The sequence below is a fragment of the Bos grunniens genome, chromosome 5 (genome assembly GCF_055505025.1).
Source record: "Bos grunniens cultivar Pamir isolate PY7600 chromosome 5, Bosgru_T2T1.0, whole genome shotgun sequence".
NCBI lineage: Eukaryota > Metazoa > Chordata > Mammalia > Artiodactyla > Bovidae > Bos > Bos grunniens.
The window spans coordinates 43932668-43954449 of NC_141169.1; the positions used below are offsets into that span (position 1 = coordinate 43932668).

The window sequence follows — 21782 nt, forward strand, 5'->3', positions numbered from 1 at the left end:
AAAGTCACACAAAATGTATGAGTCAAATGCAATAAAAACGATAAATATTCTTATATTAAAAAAAAAAAACAGCCTGAAAGCAAAAAACTGAAAAAACAAAATTTGTAACAAATAACAGAAGGTTATAATCTTAATATATGGGAAACACTAACAAATAAATAAGACCTATCATTTCAATAGAGGAATAGAAAATGGCATAAAAGCAGTAATCCACAAAGGAAGAAATGAAAATGGCCAATTACACAGAAAAAGAATATCACTGGTGTGTAAGTGTGTGTGTGTGTGTGTGTGTGTGTGTAAATTCAGCAATATTTTAATGCACATTATATTAAAACAATGTTTCTTTTGTCTACTGGCAAAAATTTAAAGGTAATAGGTGGTATTCTTAGGGCGCTGATGACGGTAAAAATTGGCACAAACTTTCTAGTGAAAAATATGTCAATATGGCTCAGAGATTCAACTAAATATATTTTTAAATAAAAATACTTGAATTATAAAATCAAAAAGTTTAACAGTAAATTACTCCCAACTTGCACCATTACAGGTAATTTTTCTTCTCCCTGCTCCATGCATATTTTCTAAAATTTGTGCAGTATCTCTGTACTGTTTTCTAATGAAAAAAGATTCAGCAATAGCAGAAATTCATAAGTAGCCTACAGTATTACTATTTCCATTTTCAGATGAGAAAACTGAGGCCTTGAAAAAGTTTTTGCTAATAGGCAAAGCCAAGATCCAAACCCATATCTGTACTGTGTTAGAGCCCCAATTCTTAATCTCTATGTCTTACTTTCTTCTTAATTAATTTTTAAAAGAAGTTTTTTTTGAAGCAAATCATTCTGTTATTTCTGCGACAAACAAGTAACCTGGAGTAGTAACAAGCATATGTATATGCATGTACATAATAATTCTGACTATAAAATTTTAACATACAGTATTTCTGTTCCTTAGAAGACAGACATCTCTGTCATTCATTCTCTGCAAATGCTTTAAGAATTTCAGTTAGACACCTTCTTATCTTCCTGATCAAAATGAATGCTTTTCATCAATAAGCAATAGTGCACCACCATTTTTGCATCAATCTTAACTTGTACTGTACAATCACAGTAACACACCACACAAATCAGTTTCTGCAATGATGCTACCAGAAAGACAGCCTAAAGTATTAACTGTAATATCAAAACTTAACCTTAGAAATTTATGTAAAAAAAATTCAATTATAATTTACATCAAATAGCAAATAGCTAGAAAGGCAGTAAAATAACAGAAAATTAATCAGATGACACTATTCTGTGAGCTACTCAATTGCACAAAGAAAACCACCATTATTAGGACTTTGAAGAGTCCTAATAATGCGTTTAATAGTTAGTTGCCAAAATGACACAACTGTCAACTAAAAAGGAATAACATTAAAATAGAAAAACAAAACCAAACCCTATCAAAATTCTAGCTTAAACCTTGAATAACCTATTTGTAAAATTCTAAAAGATAAAGGAAGTAATTTACTAATGATTAACTTTAATGAAAAATGAGGGCATTTGTTACATATCTTGCTGCTGCTACTGCTGCTGCTAAGTCGCTTCAGTCGTGTCCGACTCTGTGCGACCCCATGGACTGCAGCCTACCAGACTTCTCCGTCCATGGGATTCTCCAGGCAAGAACACTGGAGTGGGTTGCCATTTCCTCCTCCAGTGCATGAAAGTGGAAAGTGAAAGTGAAGTCGCTCAGTCGTGTCTGACTCTTAGTGACCCCATGGACTGCAGCCTACCAGGCTCCTCCATCCATGGGATTTTTCTGGACAACAGTACTGGAGTGGGGTGCCACTGCCTTCTCCCATCTTAAAATTTTATAAGTGTTTTAAAACATCAGTAAGAATCTCATTAGGTTGATACCTAGAGTAAATTGCTATACAGATAGAGAAATTAGGAATAACAAGTTTATAAAAGTTTGAAAGGGGAGGAAACAGTCTGGCAAGTACAAAATACAAGAATGCAACTGGTTTGACTACAGTATACAGTGTATAATTTAAAGTAGCTTACCAGAATTTGAAAATAACAATGGAATTTATTTTAAAATACTTTATCAACTTGCTAATTATGGCTTGGCTGTGTTCTAAATCCTTTCATTTCAAATGAGATTACTGAACTGATAACCTTCCAAAGCATTTAATTCATATTTCTTTAATATACTATCTTCCATGTTGTGAATACAGTTCTTCAATATTTTCCTACTGCAGCATCCCTACAGCTAACAGAGAAGAGATGTCTTCCTATCTGAGGTCTAGGATTATAACCAGAATATTACAAAGCAAAGGAAGTTTCACTGAAGCCTGCCATTAAAGCTTTAAATCTGTACAAATCAGCTTTCTGCTCTTTATAAAAGTATTATTTTAATAGGAAAACTTATTTCGCAAATTTTTAAAATCAATGATCTAGAAGTAAATATCATGTTTACCTCATGTCTTGAATACTTCCTAGCACAGTATTACCATATCCCAATGGTATGAGAATCATATGACATTTTGTCTCCAATTAGAATGTTAGAAAGTTCATCATTTTGGTATCCCAAGGGCCTATCACTGTGCCTAAAACAGAGTCACTCAACCAAAGATGATATTCTGCAGTTCATATACTGCTTTCCAGGAATCAGAAAGAAACAGACATACACTATGTAAATACAGCTTAACCGATTAACTTACATCTTTTTCTGACCGATGTGGAAACATAGAAGACTGGCTGTAGTACATGTTTTCGTCATGGTAGTCACTGTCGACCCCCTCTACAAACTTCTTTCTTGAAGCACCAAACATGCTGTTTGTCACCTAAACAAAAATATTACTTTTATCAAGAATGATGTTTTGGAAAACGTCAAGCTTTACCTTACTCCTATGTAAAAAACATAAAATGAAGGGAATGTTGCTAAGATAAAGAAACAGGTCAACTAAGGATTAAGGGGACAGGTGAGAAACTTGCAACAATATAGTATTAAATGTTTATTTGCAGGTCCTGAAAGTAAGAGGAGAAACTTAAAGCTCTGTTGTATGCAAAGATTCCAATTCCTTTAAAAGAAAAAACATCACTATTCTTGAAAAATGGCAAACCAAAATATTTTCCATACAAAGATTTTTAAAAACATGTTTGGGTTTAACTATTCAAAATCTTCACATGCATCCTCACTATTATTCAATATGAATAATTATTATTCAGTATGAATAATCCTCAAGTATCTGAGGACTCATATCCAGGAGTGTCTCTGACATCACTATATCTACTTTCTAAACTAGCTGTTTTCCAAAGTATATCATCTTCACTGATAAGCTAAGTTTATTGAGGTAAAGCACTTTTGAGCCCATGAATAGCATACTGGGAATTTTATCTCAAGTCACAAGCTCTCATTCATGTTAACAGTAGGATAAACTTTTCATGCATCATCCTAGTGTAAATTTATGATCTTCACTAAATAATCTGCTTACTCTTGTGTTTTAAGTCTTTATCACATCCAACACTAGTAATTTTGAGCACTCATCATGGTAACTGCTAAATCTCTGCTAATTTTTTCCCCCAACATGACCTCTATGAAACTTCCAAAACTGACAGGTTATTTACTTAAGGTCAATGTGTCTATCCCTAATAGAACACTTTGTAATTCAAAGTCAACTGAAATGGCATGACAGGAGAGATCTGTAAAGACTTGAGAACATACAGTAACTACATGCTTTCACAAAAAAATTTGGGGAAAAATTCATCAAATTTGACATCCATCTGGTACACTATGAATAAGTATATTCTTTTGCCACTCTAAGTAAGAATAAATAATTTCTTCTCATTGCAAAATAAAGACTGTAGTTACTACCATTTACCAGTAGATATGATAAACTGATAAGACTGCAGGCTTCAAAAGCCAAATGTGATGTGCAAGTCTGTTGAAATCACCCAAGCTATTTAATAATCACTTAATATCTCAAGTTCCTTGTTAAATTTGTAGGAAACTGAAATGCTACATATTTGTGTTTTCTCTCCCTCTGGCAAACACCCAGGGAGTTTGGGTAAATTTGGTATTGATGGAAGAGAAACATTTTAGTCTTCCTCTGTCTAGGCATTTTACATGTTTAGTTTTGCTTTCAAAAAAGTAAAACCTCTTTGCACAATATTCAGGTTAGGTTCAGTTCAGTCGCTCAGTCATGTCTGACTCTGTAACCCCATGGACTGCAGCAAGCCATCACCAACTCCCGGATCTTGCTCAAAATTATGTTCATCAACTCGGTGATGCCATCAATCCATCAACCATCTCATCCTCTGTCATACCCTTCTCCTCCCGCCTTCAATCTTTCCCAGCATCAGGGTCTTTTCCACTGAGTCAGATCTTCGTATAGGTGGCCAAAGTAGCAGAGCTTCACCTTCAGCATCAGTCCTTCCAATAAATATTCAGGATTGATTTCCTTTAGGATTGACTGGTCTGATCTCTTTGCACTCCAAGGGACTCTCAAGAGTCTTCTCCAACACCACAGTTCAAAAGCATCAATTCTTCAGCGCTCAGCCATGTTTATGGTCCAACTCTCACATCCATACATGACTACTGGAAAAACCATAGCCTTGACTGGACGGATCTCCGTTGGTAAAGTAACATCTCTGCTTTTTAATATGCTACCTATGTTGGTCAGAGCTTTTCTTTCAAGAAGCAAGCAACTTTTAATTTCTTGGCTGCAGTCACCATCTGCAGTGATTTTGGAACCCAAGAAAATTAAGTTGTTTGCTATTTCCATTGTTTCCCCATCTAGTTGCCATGAAGTGGTGGGACTTGATGCCATGATCTTTGTTTTCTGAATGCTGAGTTTTAAACCAGCTTTTTCATTCTCCTCTTTCACTTTCATCAAGAGGCTTTTTAGTTCCTCTTCACTTTCTGCCATAAGGGTGGTGTCATCTGCATATCTGAGGTTATTGGTATTTCTCCCAGCAATCTTGATTGCAGCTTGTGCTTCATCCAGCCTGGCATTTCACATGATGTACTCTACATATAAGTTAAATAAGCAGGGTGACAATATACAGCCTTGACGTACTCCTTTTACAATTTGGAACCAGTCTATTGTAGAATGAAGTTTTTTATTCTGTACAATTAATTTCAGAATTCTAAGAGTCTATTAGTTAGTTAAATGTTATATCAGAATCATCAAAAGAAGAGTTCACTTTGCTCCATTTGAATTAACTTATGTATGTAAAATTGATGAAAGATATCCTGGTACTCTCCTGAAATTTTTTTGAATTCTGTAAGTTCCATGCCATTTTCCTGTGTTTTTCCTTTTTTAGAATTAGAACTCAGCAGTAATTATGATTTAAAGGGAAATAAATGTATCCTTAAGTTTTTTAAAACAAACCTTTTAAATTTCATGTGTAAAGAGTCTTAATTTGCAGACTATAAAGTGTTTTTTTCCACTGTCAGTTTGCTGAAACAAAACTCATTAAAAAAAAAAATCTTTTTTCCTTTTAGGGACTACTTAGGCGGTTGGTGGATAGGTGTATGGGATTCTAGCCCCTAAAATTACAGTCAGAGTTACAGAACAGCTTCAGGGAGTCTGCTGCCCAAAGAAGATTAAGTATGTTCTAACAAATTAGTCAGGCACTCTGTCTATCACGTCTAGTCCCTTAAATCCATTTCTCACGTCCACTGTATAATCATAAGGGATTTAATTTAGGTCATACCTGAATGGTCTAGTGGTTTTCCCTACTGTCTTCAATTTAAGTCTAAATTTGGCAATAAGGAGTTCATGAGCTAAGCCACAGTCAGCTCCCGGTCTTGTTTTTGCTGACTGTATAGAGCTTCTCCATCTTTGGCTGGAATAGAAGAATATAATCAATCTGATTTCGGTGTTGGACATCTGGTGATGTCCATGTGTAGAGTCTTCCCTTGTGTTGTTGGAAGAGGGTGTTTGCTATGACCAGTGCATTCTCTTGGCAAAACTCTATTAACCTTTGCCCTACTTCATTCCGTACTCCAAGGCCAAATTTGCCTGTTACTCCAGGTGTTTCTTGACTTCCTACTTTTGCATTCCAGTGCCCTTTAATGAAAAGGACATCTTTTTTGGGTGTTAGTTCTAAAAGGTCTTGTAGGTCTTCATAAAACCGTTCAACTTCAGCTTCTTCAGCGTTACTGGTTGGGGCATAGTACTGGATAACCGTGATATTGAATAGTTTGCCTTGGAAACAAACAGAGATCATTCTATTGTTTTTGAGATCGCATCCAAGTACTGCATTTTGACTCTTTTGTTGACCATGATGGCTACTCTATTTCTTCTAAGGGATTCCTGCCCACAGTAGTAGATATAATGGTCATGTGAGTTAAATTCACCCATTCCAGTCCATTTTAGTTCACTGATTCCTAGAATGTCGACATTCACTCTTGCCATCTCCTGTTTGACCACTTCCAATTTGCCTTGATTCATGAACCAAACATTTCCGGTTCCTATGCAATACTGCTCTTTACAGCATCAGACCTTGCTTCTATTACCAGTGACATCCACAACCGGGTATTGTTTTTGCTTTGGCTCCATCCCTTCATTCTTTCTGGAGTTATTTCTCCACTGATCTCCAATAGCATATTGGGCACTTACCAACCTGGGGAGTTCCTCTTTCAGTGTCCTATCATTTTGGCTTTTTATACTGTTCATGGGGTTCTCAAGGCAAGAGTACTGAAGTGGTTTGCCATTCCCTTTTCCAATGGACCACATTCTGCCAGACCTCTCCACCCTGACCCGTCCGTCTTGGGTGGCCCCACATGGCCTGGCTTAGTTTCATCAAGTTAGACAAGGCTGTGGTCCATGTGGTCAGATTATCTAGTTTTCTGTGATTATGGTTTCAGTGTGTCTGCCTTCTGACGCCCTCATGATCAGATCATGAACTCCTTATTGGCAAATTTAGACTTAAATTGAAGAAAGTGGGGAAAACCACTAGACCATTCAGGTATGAGCTAAATCAAATCCCTTATGATTATACAGTGGAAGTGAGAAATAGATTTAAGGGTCTAGATCTCATAGACAGAGTGCCTGATGAACTATGGACGGAGGTTCATGACATTGTACAGGAGACAGGGATCAAGACCATCCCCAAGAAAAAGAAATGCAAAAAAGCAAAATGGCTGTCTGAGGAGGCCTTACAAATAGCTGTGAAAAGAAGACAAGCGAAAAGCAAAGGAGAAAAGGAAAGATATAAACATCTGAATGCAGAGTTCCAAAGAATAGCAAGAAGAGATAAGAAAGCCTTCTTCAGCGATCAATGCAAAGAAATAGAGGAAAACAACAGAATGGGAAAGACTAGAGATCTCTTCAAGAAAATTAGAGATACCAAGGGAACATTTCATGCAAAGATGGGCTTGATAAAGGACAGAAATGGTATGGACCTAACAGAAGCAGAAGATATCAAGAAGAGATGGCAAGAATATACAGAAGAACTATACAAAAAAGATGTTCACGACCCAGATAATCACGATGGTGTGATCACTGACCTAGAGCTAGACATCCTGGAATGTGAAGTCAAGTGGGCCTTAGAAAGCATCACTACGAACAAAGCTAGTGGAGGTGATGGAATTCCAGTTGAGCTACTTCAAATCCTGAAAGATGATGCTGTGAAAGTGCTGCACTCTATATGCCAGCAAATTTGGAAAACTCAGAAGTGGCCACAGGACTGGAAAAGGTCAGTTTTCATTCCAATCCCAAAGAAAGGCAATGCCAAAGAATGCTCAAACTACCGCACAATTGCACTCATCTCACATGCTAGTAACGTAATGCTCAAAATTCTCCAAACTAGGCTTCAGCAATACGTGAACTGTGAACTTCCACATGTTCAAGCTGGTTTTAGAAAAGGCAGAGGAACCAGAGATCAAATTGCCAATATCCACTGGATTATCAAAAAAGCAAGAGAGTTCCAGAAAACCATCTATTTCTGCTTTCTTGACTACGCCAAAGCCTTTGACTGTGTGGATCACAATAAAATGTGGAAAATTCTTCAAGAGATGGGAATACCAGACCACCTGACCTGCCTCTTGAGAAACCTGTATGCAGGTCAGGAAGCAACAGTTCGAACTGGACATGGGACAACACACTGGTTCCAAATAGGAAAAGGAGTACATCAAGGCTGTATACTGTCACCCTGCTTATTTAACTTCTAAGCAGAGTACATCATGAGAAACGCTGGGCTGCAAGAAGCACAAGCTGGAATCAAGATTGCCCGGAGAAATATCAATAACCTCAGGTATGTAGATGACACCACCCTTATGGCAGAAAGTGAAGAGGAACTAGAGCCTCTTGATAAAAGTGAAAGAGGAGAGTGAAAAAGTTGGCTTAAAGCTCAACATTCAGAAAACTAAGATCATGGCATCTGGTCCCATCACTTCATGGCTAATAGATGGGGAAACAGTTGAAACAGTGGCTGATTTTATTTTTTTGGGCTCCAAAATCACTGCAGACGGTGACTGAATTTAAAAGATGCTTACTCCTTGGAAGGAAAGTTATGACCAACCTAGATAGCATATTCAAAAGCAGAGACATTACTTTGGCAACAAAGGTCCTTCTAGTCAAGGCTACATGGTTTTTCCAGTGGTCATGTATGGATGTGAGAGTTGGACTGTGAAGAAAGCTGAACACCGAAGAATTGATGCTTTTGAACTATGGTGTTGGAGTAGACTCTTGAGAGTCCCTTGCACTGCAAGGAGATCCAACCAGTCCATCCTAAAGGAGATCAGTCCTGGGTGTTCATTGCAAGGACTGATGCAGAAGCTGAAACTCCAATACTTTGGCCACCTCATGAGAATAGATGACTCATTGGAAAAGACCCTGATGCTGGGAGGGACTAGGGGCAGGAGGAGAAGGGGACGACAGAGGATGAGATGGCTGGATGGCATCACCAACTCAATGGACATGAGTTTGAGTAAACTCTGGGAGTTGGTGATGGACAGGGAGGCCTGGTGTGCTGCGATTCATGGGGTCGCAAAGAGTCGGACCCGACTGAGCGACTGAACTGAACTGAACAAATTAATACTTTCTTTAAAAATATCTTTCTATATTTATACCTGAAGAGATTTATAGCCTAAAAATATACAACAAAGCAGAAGTTGTCTTCAGACTGTAGTTCATATTTAGCTGAGTAGCTTTTGCTCAGACTTTAGCAGGAAGTAGTAAGGTCAGCTAACTAAGCTATCAGGCCTGTACCTCGAAAATGTTGGTTCATGTCCTTCCCGTAATAATAAACCCAATCATCTTTATCATTATTTTATCAACTATAATACTAGGAACTATCATTGTTATAATTAGCTCCTGTTGACTACTTATGTGAATTGGATTTGAAACCCAGGTTCAGTCCCTGGTCGGGGAACTAAAATCCTACAAGCTGCACAGTATGGCTTTAAAAAAAAAAAAAAAAGAAGAGGATTTGGGTGGCAGTTTAAGAGTGACATAATTTGGGATATTTTCTTTAAGTATACATTTAATATGACTGCAGCTAAGTTGTAAGGAATGGACAAGAGGGGATAAGAGTGGAAGCAGGGAAATAGGTCGGTGAGAGACGATGGTGGCTCAGAATACAGTGGTACGGTAGAAGTGATGAAGAAGTGTATAAACGGTATATTTTGAGAGAGTTCTGACATTAATGAGTATAAGAATGGATGGATATGAAAGGGTAAGATATTCACATTACCCCTGGAAGAGAATAGGTAAGAATCAAAGGAACCTAGAAATCTACTTTTTATCAAAGGGGATATGTCAACACTAGGCCAAAATATGTTAAAATTACTGGTTATATCATATATATTGAAGTCAACTCAGTAAACAGAAATTTTAAAAACTAATTTAAAAACAAAATCATGCTTCACTCTACATTACATATAAAATTTGTTCAAATATTTGGTACATGTAATTTTCAGCTTTTTTCAAGGAAACATACAAAGGGTTTACATCCATTTTAACTGACCACCTTCTTTCTCAACTCTCATACCAGATATTTTAACAAAGGAGAAGCTAAAGGTGAGATTTCACCGAGAAAAATACACAAAATACGTATCTACCAAAAACAATGTTTCTTAAGCCTTTTTGAACACAGATCTAAAACAGGTAACTAAGACATTTTTTATTTGCTTTGAATCCATAAGCACTAATCAGAATATATATATATATACCAGAGAAGGCAATGGCACCCCACTCCAGTACTCTTGCCTGGAAAATCCTATGGACGGAGGAGCCTGGTAGGCTGCAGTCCATGGGGTTGCTAAGAGTTGGATACGACTGACAGTCTTCACTTTCACTTTTCACTTTCATGCATTGGAGAAGGAAATGGCAACCCACTCCAGTGCTCTTGCCTGAAGAATCCCAGGAACGGGGGAGCCTGGTGGGCTGCCGTCCATGGGGTCACACAGAGTCGGACACGACTGAAGTGACTTAGCAGCAGCAGCATATATATATACACACACACATCAGTTCAGTTCAGTCGGACACATACATACATATATATATTACGTAGGTTAGCATACACTAGTTCTATCAGCCTGACACTCCCCCACTGCAAAAAAAAAAAAAAAGAGAGAGAGAGTTGCCCTCAAAATGTAGTAGAGAGGAATTAAACTGAGAAGCAGAATAGAAGCACTAAGTTGGCTGGATCTTCCCAGTAAACATCTTCATTACTTAATTAGGGCTAGCCATGAATTCCTAAGGTCTAACATTCCTAACATCTAAATATAATATTTCAAAGCCAAACTCAGTAAGTCAAAATAATCACAGAAGAATTCACAAAACCTCAAACGTGAGATAATCTTAACCAACAAACAACTTCAAAGACTGGTAAAGTGGCCCCTGATCCAGGTGCGATGAATGGTAATTACAAAAGGGAAGGAATAAGAGAAAAGGCCTGGAGCTTTTTAAACGGTCACAGAAACAACACTAGGACAAATACAAATGAAACTTTAAAAATAAAACTTAGATAGATACGAAACAGTAAAAACAGACCATATCCAAGGCAGGACAGATGATATTTAATCTTGCACAGTTTTCTTTCACCAAGACCTCTGGAAGGAACTTACTCTAAAATCATTTACTGTCTATGATGCTGGAAATGTTGGCTCAGGCATGTAATCCTATTCCCAGGGAATACAAACATAATCCACGGCAGAGTAGTCCTTTTCCTGATAGCAAACAAATGTAGCTTGATTTTGAAATCTATTTCCCAAGGTTCCAGCAGCATATTTTAAAGTTGTGCTAGGACATTTCTATCTGAGGAGAAGCACATTTTAATCAACTTAATCAGTAATATTTAAAACTGACTTTCCAAGTTGTTCTCTCCTCCTTTGTTCTGCATATCATCACGTTCTATCCATTCTTCACATGGTTTTCATGTTTTTTGCCATTCTTCCTATCACCTTCTTAGTTTAAGATCTGGACTAGTTTTTTAAGACCCCTGACTGATCTCTCTTTACATTTCAATGAACATGCTAACATATGAATTATGCCAAAAATTGTGCTAATGAACACAAAAACTGAGTAACAGCTCCAAGTCTTGAACAAGCTTACAGTCTAGCTAGGAAAAACACCTGTAAACAAAAAATTGTTCTATGAAAACCTGTATAGGTGCTCTGGGAACACAAATAAGGAAATATCTAACTTTAACTGAGGGAAAGAGACTTAAGATCTTATTATAAAGTAATATGTGAACATATATTTAAATTTGTTAATTTTTATTACAAAAAACACAAAGTGTGTGGGGTGAGTGATGCAGGAAACTGGCATCAGAGACAGCATGGATAAGTGCTCAGAAATGAGAGAAAGCCCAAGAAACAAAAAACTTTAAATACAGTCAACAAGGAAGATGCCTGGAAGGACAATGATAGGTGGTAAAGAAAAGTAGGTTAAATTTCATTGCCAGGTTAAGAGGGCATGTATACAGACAGGAAAATCAGGTATAAAAATCTAGGTGAAGACCTCCCTCAACCAATATGATGTCACATTCATAACCACTACACTGAATTTGTTACTTTCTTACTCTCATATTTCAGTTCAGTTTTTTTTTTTTTTTCAATTTTTCAGTTCAGTTCAGTCGCTCAGTCGTGTCTGACTCTTTGCGACCCCATGAATCGCAGCACGCCAGGCCTCCCTGTCCATCACCAACTCCCGGAGTTCACTCATATCTCTTTTTAATTTTACCTAAAGGATACAAACCAAGATTCCATAGATCATGACAGTAACACATAATTTTGCTGTAGTAATTATCTCAAAATTCAACACAAACCTTATGCCTCAGCTTAATTTGGTTCCTATTTGCTTTCTGCCATTAGAGTGGTATCATCCGCGTATCTGAGGTTGTTGATGTTTCTCCCACCTATCTTGATTTCAGCTTGTAATTCATCCAGCCCAGCATTTCTCATGATGCGCTCAGCATATAGGTTAAACAAACAGGGTGACAGCAGACAGCCCCGTTGTATTCCTTTCTCAATCTTAAACCAATCAGTTGTTCCATACAGGGTTCTAACTGTTGCTTCTTGACCTGCACACAGGTTTCTCAGGAGATAGGTAAGATGGTCTGGTATTCCCATCTCTCTAAGAGCTTCCCACAGTTTGTCAGGATCCACACAAGGGCTCTAGCATAATCAATGAAACAGAGATAGATGTTTTTCTGAAATTCCCTTGCTTTCTCTATAATCCAGTGAATGTTGGCAAATCGATCTCTGGTTCCTCTTCCTTTTCTAAACCCAGCTTGGACATCTGAAGTTCTTGGTTCGCATAATGCTGAAGCTTAGCATGAAAGATTTTAAGCATGGTTTTACTAGCATGGGAGACGAGTGCAACTGTCCAATGGTTAGCACATTCTTTGGTACTACTTTTCTAGGGGATTGGGATGAGGACTGACCTTTTCCAATCCTGTGGTCACTGCTGGGTCTTCCAGATTTGCTGACATAATGAAAGAAAAAACCTTGATGGCATCATCCTTTAGGGATCTGAATAGTTCTGCTGGAATTTCGTCATACCCACTAGTTTTACTAGTAGCAATGCTTCTTAAGGCCCTCCAGAATGTCTGACTCTGGGTGACTAATCACTAAGATCTTTTATATACAGTCTTCTGTGTATTCTTTCCATCTCTTCTTGATCACTTCAGGGTCTATTAGTTCTCTACCATTTTTATCCTTTACTGTGCCCATCTTTGGGCAGAATGATCCCTTATGTTTCTAATTTTCCTTAAGAGCTCTCCAGTCTTTCCTCTTTTGTTGCTTTCTTCTATTATTAAGCACTGTTCATCGACGAAGGCCTTCTTGTCTCTTCTGGCTATTTTTTGGAACTCTGCGTTTAATTGGATGTACCTTTTCCACTCTCGCTTGCTTTTTGCTTCTCTTTGTTCTGCTATTTGTAAAGCCTCCTCAGATAACCACTTTGCCTTCTTGCTTTTCTTTTTCTTGGGGATGGTTCCACCTCTGTACCTCTGCATAAGATGATACCTCTGCTTAGAATGCTCTTTCTCCCATTCTTTGAAACTCTCACACCAAATCAGAACCCTTGGATTAGACAGTCACTGAAAATACTGTATCATAACTATAATTACATAACTTTTATTGACCACCTACTATATGCCAGGAAATATATTCTAAATGCTTTTAAATGTATTTATATAATCTTCATAGTTAAAACTAAGATCATGGCATCTGGTCCCATCACTTCATGGCAAATAGATGGGGAAACAGTGGAAACAGTGTCAGACTTTATTTTTTGGGGTTCCAAAATCACTGCAGATGGTGATTGTAACCATGAAATTAAAAGATGCTTACTCCTTGGAAGGAAAGTTATGACCAACCTAGACAGCATATTAAAAAGCAGAGATATTACTTTGCCAACAAAGGTCCATCTAGTCAAGGCTATGGTTTTTCCAGTGGTCATGTATGGACGTGAGAGTTGGACTGTGAAGAAAGCTGAGCGCCAAAGAATTGATGCCTTTGAACTGTGGTGTTGGAGAAGACTCTTGAGAGTCCCTTGGACTGCAAGGAGATCCAACCAGTTCATCCTAAAGGAGATCAGTCCTGGGTGTTCACTGGAAGGACTGATGCAGAAGTTGAAACTCTAATACTTTGGCCACCTCATGCGAAGAGTTGACTCACTGGAAAAAACCTTGATGCTGGGAGGGATTAGGGGCAGGAACAGAAGGGGACGACAGAGGATGAGATGGTTGGATGGCATCACTGACTCGATGGACGTGAGTATGAGTGAACTCCGGGAGTTGGTGATGAACAAGGAGGCCTGGCGTGCTGTGATTCAAGAGTCGGACACGACTGAGCAACTGAACTGAGCTGAGCTATGTAACATGTATGTAATCCTCATGTGTTCACTTATTTAGTCTTTATTTTTAGATGAGAAAACTGAGAACTGCATCAGATATATGGTCATATATGACCCAAGGTCATATATCTGATGCACCCAAGGTTTTATATCTGATAAGTGCCAAAGAAGGGCCATGAACCCATACAATTTGCTAGAGTCCCCGATTTTAACCATGATAGTACACTGACTCTCAGACATTCAGCTAATAATTTAATGTGTGTATTCTCCCAAAACAATAAGCTTCATTATGGGAGAAGCAGTAATGGGCAAAAGAGGTAAGTAGAGGGTGCCACATCAAATATGTGTGCAAGTCAAAAAGATCCCGTTAGCAGAAGAATGAGAATGAACTGACTAGAGGTATGCGAAACAAAAGCTAGTCTCTATCAGACTGATCTTATCTCTTTTAGAGAAAGAGACAATTTTAGAATAAAATTATGCTTAAGAGAACATTACTACACCAATTAAAAAGTAATTACTGTTTCATATTCCAAATTAATATTTTTACTAACTTTCAAAATATAATGAACATAATTGAATCATTCAAGGAATTAAAATGGTTATTATAAAACTATATTTTTATTATAAGCTACTGAAATAGACACTGTAGCATTAAACAAGTAGAATACATTTATCAACTAGGTTAAAATAAGAACAAATACCTAATGGCAACATTTTCTTGGGGATTCCATTTCTAAAGTAGCTAGGAGTTTTTACTGTTAACATGCTGATACCTGTGACACATCACAAAATTAACTATTTAACAATATTAAAGTATGAAGACTTTTCTATAGCCAACAAATTTTCACCTTTAGCAACAGAGTCTGTAATCACCTTATATTATAAAGGATAAAGAGAGCCAAGTATAGGTAGTGGGTGTGAGTAACAAGACTGTTTTTTACTCCTGCTTCCCTAATGGAGACTTTACTAATTCATTCTGATTGCTGAACACAGAATTTGACTTCTAGCCTATTTTGCCCTCCCAATTTCATATTCACTATCAGAAAACATTTCATACACATGCATATACACGGAAGTTTTCTGTTATCTATAAAGTAGGCAGAAAATTAATTTAAAAAAACACAGTCAATTGCAATTAACATTTATCTGCCTTTACCAAGATGTAGTAAACCAAACTGAAACCAATCACAAGAAGCTAAGATATCTGAAATCTACTTATCTTCAATACTGGCCTTTAGGAAAAGTTGATAGGTCAAATCCATTAAGACACTGCCCAGATTCTATGAAACAAGAATACTGTGCACCTATATCAAATATATACTACCACCTAGAAATATTTACAACCCAAGGAACTTCTGTTCTAGTGGTATTTTTTGGTAACAGGATTCTGAACTACCAATCCTACTTCACAACTGTAATAAATAATACTAATTTTCATTCCTAGAAAAAACTTAAAAAAAAAAATTGAAACGGGATTAAATAAAAGGAGAGAGAGGTACTAACATTGGAAAAAAAATTAGCTTCTCAAAGAACAAAGAATTTAATATCTGGAAGTCTTTAGGGAAAAACAGGAGAAGGCAATGGCACCCCACTCCAGTACTCTTGCCTGGAAAATCCCATGGACGGAGGAGCCTGGTAGGCTGCAGTCCATGGGGTCGCTAACAGCTGGACACGACTGAGTGACTTCACTTTCACTTTTCACTTTCATGCATTGGAGAAGGAAATGGCAACCCACTCCAGTGTTCTTGCCTGGAGAATCCCAGGGATGGGGGAGCCTGATGGGCTTCCGTCTACGGGGTCGCACAGAGTTGGACACGACTGAAGTGACTTAGCAGCAGCAGCAGCAGGGAAAAACAAATGATCTTTCCTTCTATTAAAAAAATAAACTACTCTCAAAGTCCTACTAGCTCTAGAATACTGTGGCTTGATACTAATAAATAAATGTATAATGAATAGTTTAATAATCTGCTTAGGATGGATCCAAGAAAAGTGAAGATTTAGATACATTTTAAATTGATCATTTCTAAAATCATCAACTTAAATTGATAAGGAAATAAATAAAAGCAATTCACTTCACAGTTTTAGTAAATGCAAAAGGCCTGATAAATGAGCAATAAAAGCCTTAATGAATTCTGAAAAGGCAGCACAGGAAACTCTGGATGGAAACGTGATTCAGCAGAAAACCAGAGACTTATATGAACATACCCACAATTATCTTGGAGAGTAGTTAAATATTCTGGAACAAGATTTTTTACAGGAGTTACAGGAATACTTTGTAAGAGGTGCCACCCCCACAAAACAGGGTAGCTCACATTTCATAGAAAGACAGAGAGGGCATCAAGGGGAGATGAAAACACATCACTCTTTCTAATCCAACACCTGTTACTGCAATCTGGTATCTGAAGCTGCCTTACTAGATGACGTTCCCATGTCTGGTATGTACACCATACCTTAAGATGTGCCCCTCCCCCAAACCTACAAATTCTGTAGAGTATTACCAAAAAGTCTACAAATGCTCCTATCAGTCTGACTTTGATCTAGGGAGGATATGTTGTGCATGCTTCAATTTGAAGTAAAATAGATTTTGTGGTTTTCCCAAAATCTCAGTCGCTTGTATCAATATGCCTCATACAGATTCAAACTTTAACCATCAATATATAAGCTTTAAAAGATAACTGTATCATCCTAAAATCAAAATTCTTCAATTACTCAAAAAGTGCTAACAATCACATATTAACTAAAGAACCAACTATAACTGGTATGCCTTACCAGCAATAAGATTTGAGAACTCACACAATATGGACTAAAATTAAAATAAGCATTATTTTATCCTTGAATACAACTGGAAGAACATATAACAGTAAGCCTGTTAAGTTCAGAATATAAAACAAATATGAAAGAAAATTTTCAAATTAAGGTGGATATCTTAAACCAATGTTAAACATGGGGTCAGAGGTAGGGAGCTCTAAAAAAGGGGAGAGGAAGGGAATTCAAGATATTGGACATATGGTCTGCTTTGCTGGGAGATACGGATGTCTCTAAGCCTCCTAGTAGATTTAAGAAACCCTGGAACCTGAGATAAACTGTTGAGGATTCTGTATTTCAAGACCCTGCTCTGAGATGCGAAATGCCAAATACCTGGTGCCCCAACCTTTTTAAACCTGACATACTTTCTTTGAAGAAATGTTAGCAATCACAGGCCAAATTAATTTTTCCTGGGTATAATTTTGCACATCTTAGTATGTGCAAAAGAATTTAGAAATCAAGTGAATAAAAATCACGTGGTATAGATATGAGGGAACTAAAGAAGAATTTTTGAAGGCTTTCTGAGAAGCAAAAGCCTAAAATGATAATAAAGTGTAGACCCAGGGCTATACTGTCACAGAACTATTTCTAAAAAGTATGCATTAAGAAAAAAAGCTGCATTGTTAGATCATGATTTAAGATACAAGAAAGACAAGTAGAAAATGTCAAGAGTGTTGGCATTTTACACACACACACACACACACACGCACACACACACACACAATTTGGTGAACTTGCTCACTCAAGTGTTGGCTAAACTTTGTACTAAGTATTGTGCTGCTTCTATACTTATTTTTACTAACCTCAAACCTAGAGAGGGGTAGAAAAGTTTCAGTCTTCCTGTCTAGATTTCGAGGAAAAAGATGTTTCAAGTTTCTATTCCTGCAAATTTTAAAAATATATAGCTACCTGACTAAAACTTTGAAAAAGGGAAGGACAGCATGTCTACAGCTACCAGAAGGAAACTAAAATTTGCCTCCTTCTGATACCAAGCTAAACATGGCAAAATTTTAACTCTATGGATGTATGCTTTCCCTGACTTCTCTTAGCTTCTTTTCTGAAAATCAGTTTTTTCGGTCCTTCAATACTTTGTGGAGAATATGAAGTTTAAAACAATCTAACACCCTTCCTTTGCATTATAATATTTATGATTTATTCAGTTTAAGGTTGTCCCTCTTTCACATCCAATAAGAAAAAATTATTTCTTAGAACACATTAGGATTTTATTTAATAATTTATGAGGTAATTTTATGAAAAATAATTCTAAGAAGCATCGTATTTTTAAACTAACAAAATGACTCACTGGTAAAATGGCCCAACATCCACCCTTAAAATACTGATGACAGTACCATCTTTTCCCCCAGCCTTTCCCACCACATACTTACCTGTGCAACTTCTTTCAACATTTGCTACTCTGGGGATTGGAAAGCTCAGAGCAGGAGGCTGAAGTGAAGAAGGAAAGGTTGGAGGGTGAGCCATGACACCAGCCCCACACTAGGAGCTTCCCTGAGATACTACAGCAGGGTTGACACCATAGCTCTGAAGTTCAAACTCCAGCAAACGATAAGAAAGGAGTCCAACCAGAACATGATAAACGATGGGATTCTTCTGCTCTTTGAAAAATAAGGAAATCATGCTATAAAGATCTGAACGTCCAGTTTCAACATTATGACTCCCTGTTCACATCTTCATTATCCCCAACCCCAGATTCACCTCTCACACCGATTCGAAGTGCTCTTCAAAACAGAGGGTGGGAGGCGAAGTCCTACAAACTTATACACAGAAAATGAGGATAGGGCTTACCTGGCCAGCATAAAAACGTCCAGAACAATATGTTAAAATACTCTGCCTACCTGGCCCTTGAATATATTCTTGGTCTCCTAAGCGTTTAATATTTAAGGCTCTCAAACACATTAATATTAACACCATCAACCAGGAAAAATTTTTAAATGACAGCGGGGCTACTTAGATGTATTTAAATTCCTAAAAGTAGACTAGTGACCTTTTTAAAATCCAGGGATAACTTTTGGTATAAGGATATTCCTTGGAGGAATTTCCTGGCAGGCCAGTGTTTAAGGAGTTTGACTTCCACTGCTGGGGCCCCAGTTCTATCTCTAGTTGTTGAACTAAGATTTTACAAGTTGTACAGAATGGCAAAAAAAAATTTCTGGGAGGAAACTAAGTTCTTAAAAGTGTTCCATTCTGATAAAAGCAAATAAGGACCCCCCTTAACTAATATAACTCTAATCAAATTAGATGATAAAAAATTAGACTTTTAGAGAAATAAATCTAAGTATAGGACTTAAATGTGACTTTTATGAGAATAAGAATCCTCATTTTATAATATAGAAAGTAAACTATCAATTCAAAGGAAACTAGATTCTGATTATTATGACTAATAAAGCTAATAAAAGAAAATGTTCATTTCGGTTACTTAAAGATAACATCTATTTAGTAACATAAATATTACTGAAGGTGGCAAATACTATAAAACCGTAAACTAGGAGGAGGAAATGGCAACATACTCCAGTATTTTTGCCTACAAAACCCCATGGACAAAAGAACCTGGGGGGTAAAAACAAAACAAAACAAAAAAACACCAAAATTGTAAACTAAATTCACTGAAGATAAAGAATACCAAATTATTTTATACGAAGCAATTAAAAAGGAAAAGTATCCCTCTAGCAAGGGAACACAAGACCTTTAAAATACTTTTAAACAGCTTGCCATAACAGTAAACACCTACTATGTGCTAAATATTTACATTTATACCCTTAAATACTTTATCCATTAGATGCTCAGAACAGAGAACATCATAAATCAAAGCGAGTAAAGAAGAAAAACACATTTATAGTGCTCCTGTACTACTCTGGCCTCCAGGCCTTAGTGAATTTACCCTTCATTACCTCTAATCTCCCACCATTCCTGCAACACTGCCCTGCTCCCCTTGATATTTCCCAAACTCAAAGGTCATACTTCTGACTTCAGGCTTTTGTATTTGTATACTTCAGGAAAGCTTTCTTCTTAGGTAGCTACATGGCTTCGGCTCACTTTACTTCGGATACTGAGCCATCCTAGTGAGGACTTCATTGTCTATTCTATTTTAGATTATACTATCCTTTGTCCTAATCCCTTGGCACCCTTTACCCCTTTTCCTATATGTGTCAACATATAACACACAATGCATTTTATCTATTTTGTTTAATGTCTTCCTATGCTCTAAAACATCAGCTCCCTGAGAACAGAATTTATTTTTGTCTCTTTGTTCACTTATGTCTCTGCAGAATCTGGAACGGTGCCTGGCACTGAATAGGCCCATAACATGCATGTGTCCTCCTCTTACTCCACACATGCTATTACCTGTGGTATGTGACAGGAACCCATCAATGCAGTGCTTACAGCACATGTGAAAGTTTTATGAGGACAACAATTATTTTAAAAAGTAATGGAATTATTCAAAAATTAATTTTTAGATTTCTGAAACATACGAATAAAACTGTTTTAGGCCTTTTCCCACTGAAATTGACAACCACTTCCAAAATACCTAATAGACACCTTCAGTGGTTAGAATGCCATACCATGAGAAGTAAATAAAAACTTCAGGATTTAAAATTACTTTTCTATTTCTTAAACTTTTTCTCAAGTTAGATTGTCTTCTTAAAAAAAGTTGCTTCACAAGTATTTCAGATTTATCAGTTTAATACGATGAGACAATACATGTTTCTTTCCTAGCAAAAAAAAAAAAAAAATCCCCCTAGAAGAATTATACTACTCAGAGCCACTGGGTTGCACTGTAGTCCATGGGAATATATACTCCTTAAAGTTAGCTGAACCATTTACTGCTAGAACAGGGTAACACAGTGTGGGCCTGGTACAAATACGCACTAACATGTACTGAGTGTTTACTAAATGGTAAGCACGGCTCAAAGCACTTTATACATATTACCTCACTTAATCATAACAAAATCTCTGTAAGATGTACTTTTACTTCCAATTGAGGCACAGAAGGGTAGGGTCTACATACTCTCATCAGACTGAAAATATTTCTCTTTCACAGTTATTATGAATACCCAGTTCTTACAATTCCAATAAGATATGAAAGGCTTATTTTCCAGAAAAACCCAAGTGGATAGACTTCAAATTTTAGAAGCTGGCCAAAGTATAGGTAAGGGTGAGGCACTGGCTTGAAAATTGAGAGATGAAGTAAAGATCCACATTCTGAACTGTGGGATCCTCAGCTTTCTTTCCTTAACTTGCTTACAAACACCGTCAGATGTAAGCATCACCCCGTCCACTGCACCTTGATACTACCTGTGGAAAAACTGAATTGCTGCAGAGAAATAAATGTCACACACTAACAAAGTGAGGTCCGTCCCAATGAAAAGGCTAACTCAACTACATGTTAACACACTGTCCACAAACCCAGTAATCACTTTACTTTTTTAAAAATAATTTGAGTCACAAAAGAGCTGTTTAAAAATAGGACAGCATTCCCATATACCCCATTTTCCTCCAGTGGTAACATCTTCTTAGGACAAGTATCAAAACTAAGAAATTAGCTATTAACTAACAACTTCACCAGTTTCCCACTAACTTCCTTTTTCTGTACCAGGGTAGACATTATATTTAGTTTTATGCTTCCTTAGTCTTCTGCAACCATGGACTTTACGTCAGTCTTTCACAACACTGA

General features: G+C 37.1%; 1 protein-coding gene across 21 annotated transcripts in view; it reads right to left on the bottom strand.

Moving 5' to 3' along the window:
* Positions 1-21782, bottom strand: part of CNOT2 (CCR4-NOT transcription complex subunit 2) — a 131923-nt gene that overhangs the window by 39378 nt on the left and 70763 nt on the right. For 12 of the 21 annotated variants that reach the window (XM_086399991.1, XM_086399980.1, XM_086399987.1 and 9 more), the window contains one exon: positions 2696-2818. The exons of 3 other annotated variants lie outside the window; for them this stretch is intronic. Coding sequence is in view for 11 of the 18 variants with exons in the window: in XM_086399983.1 (XP_086256109.1) it covers positions 2696-2818 (123 nt within the window). In the remaining 7 variants the exon portion in view is untranslated. Of the gene's footprint in view, positions 1-2695; positions 2819-18477; positions 18536-21782 lie in introns of all 21 variants that reach the window. 6 more of the 21 variants (XM_086399986.1, XM_086399974.1, XM_086399981.1 and 3 more) reach the window with 1 other exon arrangement.